The sequence below is a fragment of the Lates calcarifer genome, linkage group LG20, assembly GCF_001640805.2.
Source record: "Lates calcarifer isolate ASB-BC8 linkage group LG20, TLL_Latcal_v3, whole genome shotgun sequence".
NCBI classification, from domain to species: Eukaryota; Metazoa; Chordata; class Actinopteri; family Centropomidae; genus Lates; species Lates calcarifer.
In genome coordinates this window covers 10,656,658-10,670,154 of record NC_066852.1, presented here as the reverse complement: position 1 = coordinate 10,670,154, position 13,497 = coordinate 10,656,658, and the positions used below count along the sequence as shown (strand labels likewise).

Below are 13,497 nucleotides of genomic sequence, written 5' to 3'. Positions count from 1 at the left end.
ACTGTACTTGTGGCCTATTTTTAATGGAATGCATTAATGCAATCTTTGTGTCTGCAGCCTTTGCGAAAGGTATGTGCTACGAGCCCTTTGTGAAATACGGCAACTTCAGCAGCAGCGACTCCACTTACGGTGTGGGTGCAGTGGTTGAATTCTCATGTGACCCCGGCTACACGCTGGAGCAAGGCTCCGTGGTGATTGAGTGTGTGGACGCACAAAACCCACAGTGGAATGAGACCGAGCCGGCCTGTAGGGGTGAGTCAACATATCTCTCTGCTCAAGTAATAGTATAATATTAAATCTTTTTTTTAAAAATGTGTTTCCTCCAGAGAAGAACTAAGAGCTAGATAGGACTGGCCAATGGACCTGCACTGCAAGGCTTTCATTGTATGCTTGATCAGTGCAAGGGTTAGTGAAGTCTTTTTATTCAAATATTAAACACCACTGGCAGTTAACTATATCTTCCTAAGCTGCTCTCCTCTGATCCATGATAAATTTCCTCTTAAAACTGTAACAATGATTTACTTTGCGGGTATTTGTGGGGCAGATTTTAGAAGTGCTGAAGATTAAAGCCATACAATAGTTGGTGTAAGATGAACGCTGCCACACTGCAAAGACTACACACCATACTAAACAGCAGTCTATCACTGAGCACTTCCCTTTGCCTCTTTCCCTCCCTGACACTCTTCCCACATATACACACACGCGCGCGTGACACGCTGACCTTATTCCCGCTCTTTGTTGCCAGCATAGTCCTTCTGCCACACAGTGAAATTGAAAAGCTCTCTAGTAAAGCTAGATATGAGAAAAATTTAATTTCTGCTCCTATGGGTCATGGTCACTAGGCTGTTCAGTGGTAGTATGCACTTTTCATGTCAAGGAACTTGTGCAGTACATTTCATCAGTGTTTTATTAAGCATTGAGATTCTGGTTCCATCCTATGAAATCCCATAGTAGCTAATGTATGTTGGTAGTTCATTTCTCCGAGTTACTTGCACATTACAAATCCCATGATGTCAAATTTACTTTGCTCTCCAATTTACATGTTAAAATGATTGTGATCTAATATTTTCTTTCTTAAAATCCATCACAGTGTATCTGTTTATTTCTTGGCATCAACCTGAGGTGTTTGTGTGTTGCAGCTGTGTGCAGCGGGGAGATCACAGACTCTGCCGGTGTGGTGTTGTCTCCTAATTGGCCCGAGGCCTACGACAAGGGGCAAGACTGCATCTGGGGTATCCATGTGGAAGAGGACAAGAGGATCATGCTTGACATCCAAGTGTAAGAGAGTGCACCCAGGTGTAAGGCTAGAAATCACACAGACAGGTCAGGGGAGGAGGTCAGGTTGACCTCGAGATGTTAAACACTCCATCTCCTGACACAAATGCACGCACTCTCAGTTTCTTTCTCATCTTTTCTCTCAGTCGCACAGACACGCTACGGCATGCACTTGGGGAAGGCTTTCTGTGGTTGCAGTCGCTAATTAGGCTTTTTTTTTCTCCCCATTCGCTACATTAAGAATTCTGTGTAGCTTCCAGCTCACTCTCTGACCAGATTAGCCAGTAAGCCTCCCTGCTCCCACTTCCCTGGTGTGTGTCTCAGAGTTGGCTTTGAAATGAATATGCTCTGGCAGTGAACTACTCTGAGCCACTTATCCAGCCTTCCCAACTGTAATTCAACACACACGCACACACACACTCAATGCACATGCACACAGATGTCAAAAACAGACATATGCACACACAAATGTAGGCACACTCCATTTCACCTTCAACCATCACATCAATGTCCCCTCTACCACAGACACGCGCACACATGTGTAACACATCCCTGGCTCCTCATTCAAGCTACTGTTCTCAAGTGTAAACAAAAACACTTCCTTGTTTCATCAAAAACTCTTTAAATACTGTACGTGCATGAGAATCTGCACCTTGGGTTGCTCATCCTGTATGGATATATCTGTTTACCGTGTATGAGTGATTCCCCACGATATTTCAGTGAACATGCATCCTATAGAGAGCAGAAAAAAAAACAACAGCATAAGTGATTTGCGTTATTGCCTGAAGCACTTGCACACAAGAGGGCACAGAGAGGTTAAAATTAAACCAGCGGGAATACTGCCTGAGGTTGTGGAAAAATAGAGTTACTGACAAATCTCAAACAGCGACTATTGTTAGCTATTGGTCATGGTGGTCATTTATGCATGCAGGAATTTGCTCACTCCAGTTTGGGTTTCCACATCCATAATTCATTCATTCTTGCTGTAAGAATGAATATATACGTATGTCTGGCATTTAATGAAATTACAAGGTTTAATTAGAAGGATTGCAATTCATAGTAGAAAATGCAGAAATTGTATACACACTGTATATATGTTATTTGGCATTTCCTAGTTCCTTTGGGCTCCAATGAGAAAGAAACAAAAAACAAAACTTAGACACTTTCTTCAGCTGACCTTTTCTTTTCCTTTTTCAAATGTTGAGCCTGTACCGCATGGCTGACATGTCTCTTCACACTTCATCAATCTGCATATTTTTCCCATAAAGTAAAAAAAGAGGGTGAAAAGCTGACAACATTTTTTTTTTAACTTGATGAATGAATCATTTTACATATAATGCAAACATGAAACATAAGATAATTAAATACATCAAAAAAGTAAAAAGCTCATGGGCTGATGACAAAATGTTAAAATATGCAGTGCAGTCTTTTGTAGAATGACATCAAACATGCTTTTCTGTTTTTTGGGGGAATAAACAATCTTCTGTGGTGGTTCTATAAACCATTGTTGACTTGTATTCAAACATGAAAACTGAACATTTTTACCTCAAACTTATTGGAATTAGGTGCTGTATTTTCATTGAAAACATCCAGTACAGTAAATCACACTGATAAATACATTGAAATACCATTAGATTTATCATATAGACAATATATCAGAAAATGGTGCATTCCAAGGCAATATTCAGTCATTTAGGTGTTCCCGAATTATATCTAAAATACACTGATGAAGAACTATATGGTTCCAGGAATTCTCTCACATCTGTAGCATAGAGACAGCAGAGGGTTTTGTGCATGTTGGCCCAGTTTTGTGTGCTGCTGCATGGTCACAATGCACATAATGTCCCAAACTGTTTATCTCTCAGGCTTTCAGGCACTGAGATATGAGCCATTGCTCAAATATGATCCACAGATCAAAAGGAAATAATAGCATCAGAGGATACCAATGATACACTACGCTTGAATACCACACAGTGGTTTGTGCCTCTGCCCTGCTTGTGTCTCTGTTTTTAACTGGAGATTAAGACTCAGTGATTAATGACTGATGTTGAAAGTCAACCAGCGCACCTAGGGTAAAAACAAGATCAGAGGGGGGAGGTTTTCTCATGCAGTAATAAACAAGTTTGATTTGAGGTAAACTGATTTCCATTCAGAGATTCCTTTTTAAACCTGAGCCAGCCTTATATTTGTTTTAATCTGGGCCACATGAGGCCGTCCACTATAAATTAATGGTGCTATGGCCAGCTCTAGTTTATCTCAAGGTTGGTCATGCATGGCCTTCATGGCAGTAGAAACCCACAGCCTGTCTGATCCCCGCAGACCCTACCATTACCCTCATGTCAGGTCTGCTCAGCTTGAGAACATCACTCTTGAAGATTTGGCCAATGTGTAATTTGTGTGAAAGGGTGTTTATTTGTGTGTATGTGTTATGCATGTTTAAGTGGCGAAAAGGCTCTTGTGGATGAGAGCTGTCTTATTATAAGGGTGGGCACACACTTTTTCCACATTAATGAGAATGTTTTCTATATTATCATTCATCACTGTGTCTGTGCTGGCAATTACAGAGGAGCGGTGTGCATAATGAGGACTGATTAATTAATTTAGGCCAAACAGGAGGGCTGGCTCTTTGCTAATTAGCATGGAGCATGGCTCGAGCAAGAGCAGGAGACATGAGTTACACCTGATATCCCCACCTGTGGAAGACGCCAGGGTAAATGGTTCACATGTGGATTTTAGCATTTAGAGTCTATCCACAAATGTTTTCACAATTGAAGATGGCGAGGAGGTCTGCTTTACAGTGGAATGTGTCAGCTCACTGAGCAGGATCAGAGGCACTCTAGAGAGGACATATTGGGTTTATACAGTCCTCTTGTGGAGACTCTTAGAATTACAGCAGCAAGTCTACATGTGCTAGAGTTATGCATATAGGTGCCTGGAACAATTTAAATGCTAAATATGTGAATATGACAAAGGAGGTTGAAGTCTTGACAGTGAAAGCAATTTCCATTCTGTTGAGAGTTACAGGAGATTTGTTGGGTTTTTTAGACTTGACAGGTCAGGGAAAGTGACAAAATGCCTAGGAGGCTTGTAGAAAAACACAGCTGTCATCCCCTCATCTGCAGAATTGAGCTGGTACAACTGGTATGCACAGAAGTTTTCAACAATTCTCTAAAAAGTCCTTTTTAAAACACCCAACTGTCATTGAAGGGGATATTTAATCCATCAACTCTATGCAGTTAAAATCAATGTTAATCTAAAATTTGAAGGACAGAAAGAAAGAACTAGACAGGATGTGAATATTTATTTAGAATATTAGTCATCAGTGGAGTGGCTGCTTTTCTGACTGGAGGGGAAACCATTTAAAAAGGAGCCAGGTGGGGTGACATTTGGGTGAAGCAATTGCCAGGTTGCTACATAGAAGGCAGCTGACCGGCCTGCAGTGACTCACCACAGACTGCTGTGCGAGTCTGGACTAAAGGCACTGTTCGCTTGGCATTCTTCCGTGTTGTCACCAGGGTTCTGAATACACTTCAGACAGTGGAGCAAATGGACGGGGTCAGTGGGTTGACTACAGCATTCTTGATGAGTCTGGGTGACTGGGGAGACTATTTAGGAAACTCAGACAGTGGTAAAAGTGACAATGTGTCATATGGGGAAGCATGTGATTTACTATTGTTGTTGACTAGAAATTTGATGTTTTTTGGATATGTCTGCTGTGTTGGCCTAGCATCTTGTATAGAAATCTGACCAAAATTCCTGAAATGGGAGTCAGAGAGAAAAAGCAGAGTTTAGTATTGATGTTACAGGAAGTTTGAGGGATGAAGCCATCAAAATTTGTTTAAAAAACAGAAGTCCATGATGCAAATGAGACACTGAGAAGCACAGGTTCAGTCTGATGTTGTATTCTAAATAAATATTCACATCCTGTCTAGTTCTTTCTTCCCGTCCTTCAAATTTTAGATTAACTTTGATTTTAACTGCATGGAGTTGATGGATTAAATATCCCCTTCAATGACAGTTGGGTGTTTCAGCGGTCTGTTTTAAAAAGGACTTGAATTGTTGAAAACTCAGTTGTACCAGCTCAATTCTGCAGATGAGGGGATGACAGCTGTGTTTTTCATCAGCAACGCCACTGAGCACTCACCCTACCAGGTTCGTAGAATGAGCTGCAGAATATGGCTTGTGGTGTCAAGAAGATACAGCAAAGGAGAGTAGAATGGGTTACAGGTAAAAGCAGTGAAATTAAGCACTAGCCCCTTGTGGAAGTAGAAAAAGAAATGTCCATGTGCTGTGGAAGATATGAGCAGGTACAAAACCTGTACATTGTGGGGCAAAAGAAAAACGATGAAATGCAGAGACTTGAGGTAAATCACATGGTAAGATTGCCAACTGACAGCACAATGTCCCTCCTTCTAGGGTAGTCTGAATGCAGGAAGAGCAATGGCAGGAGATAAGGTGAAATACAGTGCAGCGATAAGGTGGATAGCCTTGTTGACATGAGCAGCAGGTGGAGGATGGCACTTGAATAGAGGTGAAGCGTTGAGATGTGGAGATAGAGAAAGACGCAAACAATTTGGCTGCCGTGTTGCTCTATGGACTTCACTGATGGACACCCCCTGTTTTATTGTGACAAGACTGAATTAGATGAGACTCTGTCCAATTCTGCAGAGGGTTGTGAACCTGCAGACCAGATACTGCTACTTCTCCGACAACTAAAAAATCCCCATTGTCTGTCATTCCACGCAGTTGCTGTGTGTGGGCAGGGTGCATCTTAATCATGGAGTATGCATCAAATAAGGTGTTACAAAAGGAAACTGGCATTGTCTGTCAGGAGAAGCAGGGATTTGCTTTTGTCCAATTTTTTTTTTTTTTTACCACCAGAGCAGTGCACAAGTAGACAGAATTGTGTCATTCTGATGTTTTTGTCTTAAAATTTTGCCCTCAGGGACTTGCTCGCCTCAACTAGTCATTCTTGGATATACACCTTGTGGGTTAATGCTAATAGTCAACATAAATAGGCATAGGATTTGTTCCTAGACTGGGTAATTAAAGCTGAAGTGGGTGCATTCCTTTGATTTCTAACTGCAGCTTGTTTCTACTCAGGAGTAATATGGAAATTCTGTGGGGGAGGATGTGAATAAGAGATTGAGGAGAGGTAAACAGACTCAGGTCATTTGTTCCCTTTCATCGTCATAAAATTCTGTCAATCACAGATAAAGCAGGCCCCATCGCAGACTCCCACGACTGGTGTTTGTTTCAACAAAGCTAGAAAAATGTGGGTAGTCTGTGTATATTCACATCTCATGTTCAGCTGTCTGTAGCCTCATGGGCTCCGATGGTCAATCTGAGAATGCCGAGAAAAGAGGAGAGAGCCCCAAACTCAACTCCACTGCAACATCTCATGTTTAAACCTGTGTATCAACGTTTCAACATATATTGCTCTCTTGACGCTTAAATAAATAAAATACCCTCCAAACCATCACACTGACTTATATAATGTGACGACAGCTGAATCAAATCAGTGCGCTCACAGGGCAATCAATGTGAATACAGAAATAGACCTCTCAGAGAGGTTATTCATCAACCATATGTTGTGTGTCGTATATTTGCGGAAGTGACACAAAATAGAAAAATCAGTGTAACTATCACAAAGTAAAATATCTGGAGAGCAGAATTTGAGATAGATAGTGTTCTTGTTTCTTTGTGGGATCATGACCTTTTTACCCAGAGGACCATGCTAACAAACACTCTTAACTTTAATTCATCTTTAAAACATAATGCAAATTAGATTTATTTTTGCCATTTGGAGCAACTTTAATGTTGATGCATGACAGTACTGTGTTGTAGATTTAGCATTTTTATTTTTATATATACACCCAAATGTTGTTACTTTCTAAGTCTTTGTTGAGAAATGTGCATTTATATTTAGTATATTTATATTTCAGACCAGTCTAAAGGGTTTTCTAATTTAACTTTAAATATTCTTTACATACTGAAATGCATGTTTGTTATGTTGTTATTCTTCTCCAAACTTACTGCTGAATTTTAATGTATGCATTGCATGTGTATTTCTACCCAGTGGTTATAATCTTTGAATTTCTATTTTGAGTTTGTTGGTTCCTAGAGTGAGTGCATATGGATGTTTGAAGGCTTTCTTGATAAAGTTTGACATTTCTATGAAGTCTGATTCTACATTAATGTTGATTGCCCTGCAATCTCAATGATTTGAATCACCTGTCAGACACTCTATATATATCTCTCAGGTGCTATGTGACCTGTCTGTCTTTTTTCTTCAGTTTCTCAACAAGACAACATGTCTTAAGATTTTGATTCCCTGAGCTAGAACTATGAAGCCTGCATCAACGTTATAACTGTGCAGCTCTCTCTTCCTTCACTCTCATGTCGACATTTGACCTGCCAGGAGTGCAGTTCCATGAAGTTCTTTAGTCTGAGAGCAGTAAATTCTCTGATACCACATTTATTTTTGGTGAATGTTTTGAGTTTGACCTAACTAATTACATAAATCGGCAAATGTTTGTCTTAGAAATATGGATATTTTTGCAGGTTTAAAATAAATCACCGACAAAGACAGATAAATCTGGGGAAGTGAGACGACTTGAGAACGAGGTGTGATCACAACTACAGTTAAGCTGGAAATGTGATGTTTTCTTTTTTCCAGGTGTCACAGCTTGCTGTTTAGAGAAAGGCAGGGAGTATTATTTGTTACCGTTCTGAGAAAACAGTGGTTTCTCAAGTAGTTTGATTGCTTCATAATGAACATGAAAATAGCAGGGCAGAGAACTTATGCAGGGAGACAGGTGATTCATAGCCACAAAGCTTTGCTCCTCGACATGTGTGAAGAATGGCGCTGCACTAATTATTACTGTTCTATTCAGCACAGCTTGTGAATATTAACAATCATCCCGCCAGTCTGCAGAGCTATTTTGATGCCTGCCTTAAGGCACATAAAGAGCAACTAGTTTCGTCTGCTTATTATATTAGCAGGGAAATACAACTTCTGCAGCCTATTACTTTTTTTTCACCATTCACCATCCCATGTGTGCGAATAAATGTCAAGCTTTACTGATGCTCTATAAAGAGGGCAAGGACATATGAATCACCAAACGGAAAAGGTTAATGCATTCTTAAGTTAATCATTTTCAGCAGAGTCTGCCTTACATTAAATTTTATGTAAACATTACAATGTACTATATGCTTTTTCTATAGGTCTAGTGACCTAAAGGATATTATTATATTATGCTCATATTTGCACATATACACTTTAGTACATATTCATGAGAGCAGTGTGGGGGGGGGGCACAGTCATACATCATGAATTATTTAGTGTTTACTTCACATCAGATCCATCCAATATAAACAGAATTAATATTTTTCCAAGTGCTGCTGACATAGCCTTATGTCATCAGCTTTTGCTTTCATCAGCCAAAGAGTGTACTCAGTCACTTAACTGTTATGTCCCTGAGCAAAATACAAAGAGCAAACACGTCACATAACCGCAGACACTGGACATCCAGTATCGCTGTACTCTATATGAAAAACCTTCAGTCATATCATCAGGAAGCAATGTAACCATTTTTTATGTTTATCCTACAGACTACATGTGGGTAAGAACGATCTGCTGACCTTCTATGATGGTGATGACCTCACGGCCAACATCCTGGGTCAATACAGCGGCACGCGGCCACACTTCAAGCTCTATACATCCATGGCTGATGTCACTATTCAGTTTCAGTCCGATCCAGCCACCAACATCTATGGCTACAATAATGGCTTCGTGGTCCACTTCTTTGGTAAGATCATGATTCTTTTTTGGTTTAACTATGATTACATTGTGATTTTTTTTTTCTTTTTAATAAAATTACTTTTAACAATTTAAAATTTTCTCATAGATGTCTTTTAGAGTAATTTTTTTTATTTTATTATTTATTTATTTATTTATTTTTTGCAAGCCATATAAGGAACAACAACAACAACAGAAAAATGGTAATAAGCCTGGAATATAAAACTCATACCCAGGACTCAGCAGGTTAGCAATTAGGAAAAAAAGGTCCATTTGTTCCGCTCTTTGCCTCCTCTCTTGCTGTGCCTCTGTCTATCTGTTTTCTGGCATATCCCAGGTGCACAGGATTAGATAACACCAAACAGAGAAACACAATAATAGGGTGCACTTCAACATCAGCTGCTTTTGCCCAATGCTTTGTGTTCTTGGCCATGTATACTGCATTTAGGGAGGCACAGATTGACTGGTGCCAAACCACATGCTGTGTTCCTCCCAGCAAACACCACAAGCCCTGTATTTACATTTTCATCCCAAACTGCTGCTGTTTAGTGTGCGCAGAACAGACAATGTTGTAGTCGTATTTGTTCCCCGAAGAGGAAGCTGTTGCATATTAATGCTGGGATTTCCTCTAGGAAAATAATCAACAATCTACAAACTAGATCCTGTATAAAGAATGAAAATCTAATATTAATTATACAAGAAAATTTCACATTAATATATTTCTGTATTCCCAGTACTTTCCCGGTGTTTTTTTTATGTGCTCACCATTTCTGGAATTTTGCAATTCTTCAAAAACTCCTAACATAAACTGCTCCGTGTCCAACACCAACAGAGGTACCGAGGAATGACACCTGCTCTGAGCTGCCGGAGATCACCAATGGCTGGAAGAGCACATCCCACCCTGATCTAATCCACGGTACTGTCGTCACCTACCAGTGCTACCCTGGGTATGAGCTGATAGGCTCTGAGATCCTCATGTGCCAGTGGGATCTCACTTGGAGTGGCGATGTGCCGAAATGTGAGGAAGGTGAGAGGACGCACAGAAAGCAACACAAGGAGTGAGACTGAGAGTTAAGACCTCACCAGTTACATACTGTGTGGGTCCTTTTGGCTTATATACCGTATTGAACAGCCACAGTTATGTGATAGTATGTAATAAAATTCATGTTAATGTTAATCAGAACATTTGCTGACTTCCAGAGTTTGATGGTAACCGGTTTTAGTTAAGATCACAGCACTCAACAGTACATGCAGCAGTTGAGTCTTAGCAAAATAATCTAGTGGGAGGTTAGCTTTTGAAAGTTCTTTAAACACAGCCCAATTTTTTTTTCTCAACAGATTAAAAGAAATGTAAGAAATGAAATGCCTCATCAGTTCCATGAACAGAAGACAAAATGTATACAGTATAAACACAATTTTGGTATTGGATAGAGATTGATTACCTTTTTATATATAAATTTTAAAGGGGCTAATTCACAATTTAAAAAAAAACACTGACACAATAGTGTTGCTCAAATTTCTTTTTGCTAAAGCAGATCTCGTTTTAACTGTCTAATACTACTAACTTTGTGCCTACAACCCTCCTTAGTTGCACTGGTTGCAACTGTGATTTGTGAACTAAAGGGGAGCTCAACCAATCTCATCAAAGTCTATTCTCAAGCATATGTGAAAAGTTATATAAAGCCTTTTGTGGTTCCAGAGGTAGCTGAGCAAAATCTGATCCTTTGCCTTAAGTGATGTCACCTGAGTCAGTGTTGACTGGGGATGCATACAAGAAGTTTGAAAATGAAGAAAAATATGTGTGAAGTTAGGAAGAAGTGAGCTTACCAGACCTCTGTAATCTACGCCTCATCTCTGCTTGAGGTCATTGGCTACAGAGCTGCATTTCCCATACTGTGAATAGTGCTAGGTATCTTGTGTGGCATTAAAACAGGTCACCGAAGTGCCTATTTTTATACACAGTCATTAACCCCTGAAAAGTAGTATTAACAACAAATGTAAATAACCACCGATAGCAATGATAACAAATCATCATAATTAGTTTTTATCTTTCACCAGTTATGACATGTCAGGACCCTGGAAATGTGGAACACAGTCGTAAGGTGATCACAGGCAACCGATTCACTGTCGGATCGACAGTGCAGTTCATCTGTAATAAAGGCTACGTCCTGTCTGGTAACAGCCTCCTCACCTGCTACAACCGAGATTCAGCCACACCCAAGTGGAGCGAGAGGCTGCCTAAGTGTGTCCGTAAGTTGCACACAAGTCACTCTGGCATGCACATACCCCCGCACACACCCACACCACACATGTGTGCTGAATATATATAAATATAAACACGTCATTATTGTGCTCATTTTCTGCTACTTGGTTTCCTTGGTGACAAACTATGACTAACGCAGATATACTGAATTATTTATGTTTCACTATGTAAAATAAAAGAACAAACTCATACCTTTAGAATGTTGTTATGTTGAAAGCTCAAGAATGATCAAATCCTTTCCTCCAGTTAATGTGTCAATTGCCTTTATGTTTATACTGTTGCATAAGAATATCTTTGTGAAACAAGACACTGTCCTTCCCCTAAGCTGAAAAGTACGAGCCATGCAGGAACCCTGGTGCCCCATCTACCAGTGTGCAGAGCTCTGAAAAGGCCTTTTATCAAGCTGGAGAGACCCTGACCTTTTCCTGCCACTCAGGCTACGAGCTCCACGGTCATGCCACCATCTACTGCATCCCCGGACACCCTTCACAGTGGAATAGCACTCCCCCTGCCTGCAGAGGTAAACCGCATTCACACACTGTGGTAAACATTTGGGAAACTTACAATGTGCTATTGATTTTGTTGCTGTTTGCAAACGCAAAGACTTTCTACTTATCTCATATGTAAGTGTAATATTCTTATGCACTGTGCTTTGTGTTATATAACCCTGGTTCATATACTGATTAAACTGCAATTGTGTCTTTGTAGCACCCTCAACCCAGTATGTGAATGAGCGCAGGCTAGATGGTGAGTCGTGATTGAAACATTGCTGTACAATATGTACTTCTTTTTCGTACATAGTTTACAAAAATTGTGTTTGTTCCTTCTAGTTGTCAATAGGGATTATGGCATGGAGGGAACCAATATTGCTCTTGCAGTTTTTATTCCAACCGCAATCATCTTGGTGGTTGTCCTCGGGGTTTATGTCTACTTTGCAAAGTAAGTAATAACTCAAAACTTTGTTTATTTCGTTTGCAATCAAATGAGCCTTGACGGGACGTTCCCTGTTTCTCCACTCTTTGCTCAGACTGCAAGGGAAGTCTATCAGAATGCCGACATCCTCGCCACCGTATGACAACATGACAGAAGAGTCAGCTTTTGACAACCCCATTTATGAGAGTGGAGTAAGTACAGATGTCATGAACATGCAAGACGTGGATTCACAGAACACCAGTGTGCTGTCCTGATCCCCTTCCCATCTGGCTGCCACCCTGTTGTCATCTCATATTTCACCAGGAGAGGGCACCCTCCACCTCATCTTTCCTCACCATAGTCACTCATCAGGAAGAGCTTATAATGTTCCTCATAAGAACAGTTTCCACTCATCCTACTCTGAGGTCAGAGGTCATTTGCATCCTGGACTTCCATGCTTCATCCACTTGGAGGAATGACAGTAACACATTAGACTTTCTGTTTCATTCACATTGTGGTGTATTATCTCTCATGTGCATGTATCATGTTGTATGCTGCATTCACACCAGGTGGTAAATGCACATTTTCTAGTCTAAACTGCTCTGCACAAATGAAACTGTGGGTTTATTTACAAAGAACAGTATTATTCATTCACAGATGTTGCCCATTTGAATGAATAGCTTCCATATAATGGTAGAATACACTATCCAGTAATTTTAAGCTTTTACTGCATCTTCCAGTGATTACTGTTTTTCAACTGACTGTTAAGTCACAACAGTATATATGTACAATACACCCAACTGTGATATAGGCTGCTATGTGACTAGTGACTAGAAGTCTTCTCTTGTTAATTCTTTTCATGTGCTGGTCTCAATTGCAACTGGCACATCCTCTCATCTTTTTCTTCCTCTGCTCCTTCAGCACTGGCAAACTCAATGTAGATACTAAACCCTATCAGTCTGTCTACTTTGGCTGCACTGCAGAACAACTATGAGGTGAGATATCCTTCTGATGCCGAGAACACACCTCACTTGCTTCCTGACCACTCTGCCACATATGTATTTTTGACTGCCTCTCCCAACCTAGCCACACATTCTGATCTGGTTTCACTACAGAGCTTCAATCTGCACCTTGTAGGCACATTTCTCTCCAACAGATCCACTCATTCTACTCTTTCTCCTTGAGACTTTGTTTCTGAAACTACATTTCTGTATTTACAGAACAACCAGTCCCACTGGGTGATAAG

The 13,497-nt window shown here is 40.3% G+C and overlaps 1 protein-coding gene across 2 annotated transcripts in view; it reads left to right on the top strand.

Moving 5' to 3' along the window:
* The window catches only part of LOC108893852 (seizure protein 6), an 88,940-nt gene that overhangs the window by 73,898 nt on the left and 1,545 nt on the right, over window positions 1-13,497 (top strand). Inside the window, exons 8-17 of one of the 2 annotated variants that reach the window (XM_018692265.2) lie at window positions 58-252; window positions 1,140-1,278; window positions 8,890-9,086; window positions 9,909-10,103; window positions 11,135-11,326; window positions 11,665-11,859; window positions 12,048-12,086; window positions 12,170-12,278; window positions 12,367-12,463; window positions 13,173-13,246. In XM_018692265.2, coding sequence (XP_018547781.1) covers window positions 58-252; window positions 1,140-1,278; window positions 8,890-9,086; window positions 9,909-10,103; window positions 11,135-11,326; window positions 11,665-11,859; window positions 12,048-12,086; window positions 12,170-12,278; window positions 12,367-12,463; window positions 13,173-13,199 — 1,385 coding nt within the window. In that variant the 3' untranslated portion in view covers window positions 13,200-13,246. Of the gene's footprint in view, window positions 1-57; window positions 253-1,139; window positions 1,279-8,889; window positions 9,087-9,908; window positions 10,104-11,134; window positions 11,327-11,664; window positions 11,860-12,047; window positions 12,087-12,169; window positions 12,279-12,366; window positions 13,248-13,497 lie in introns of those variants that run through there. The other variant, XM_018692264.2, reaches the window with a different exon arrangement.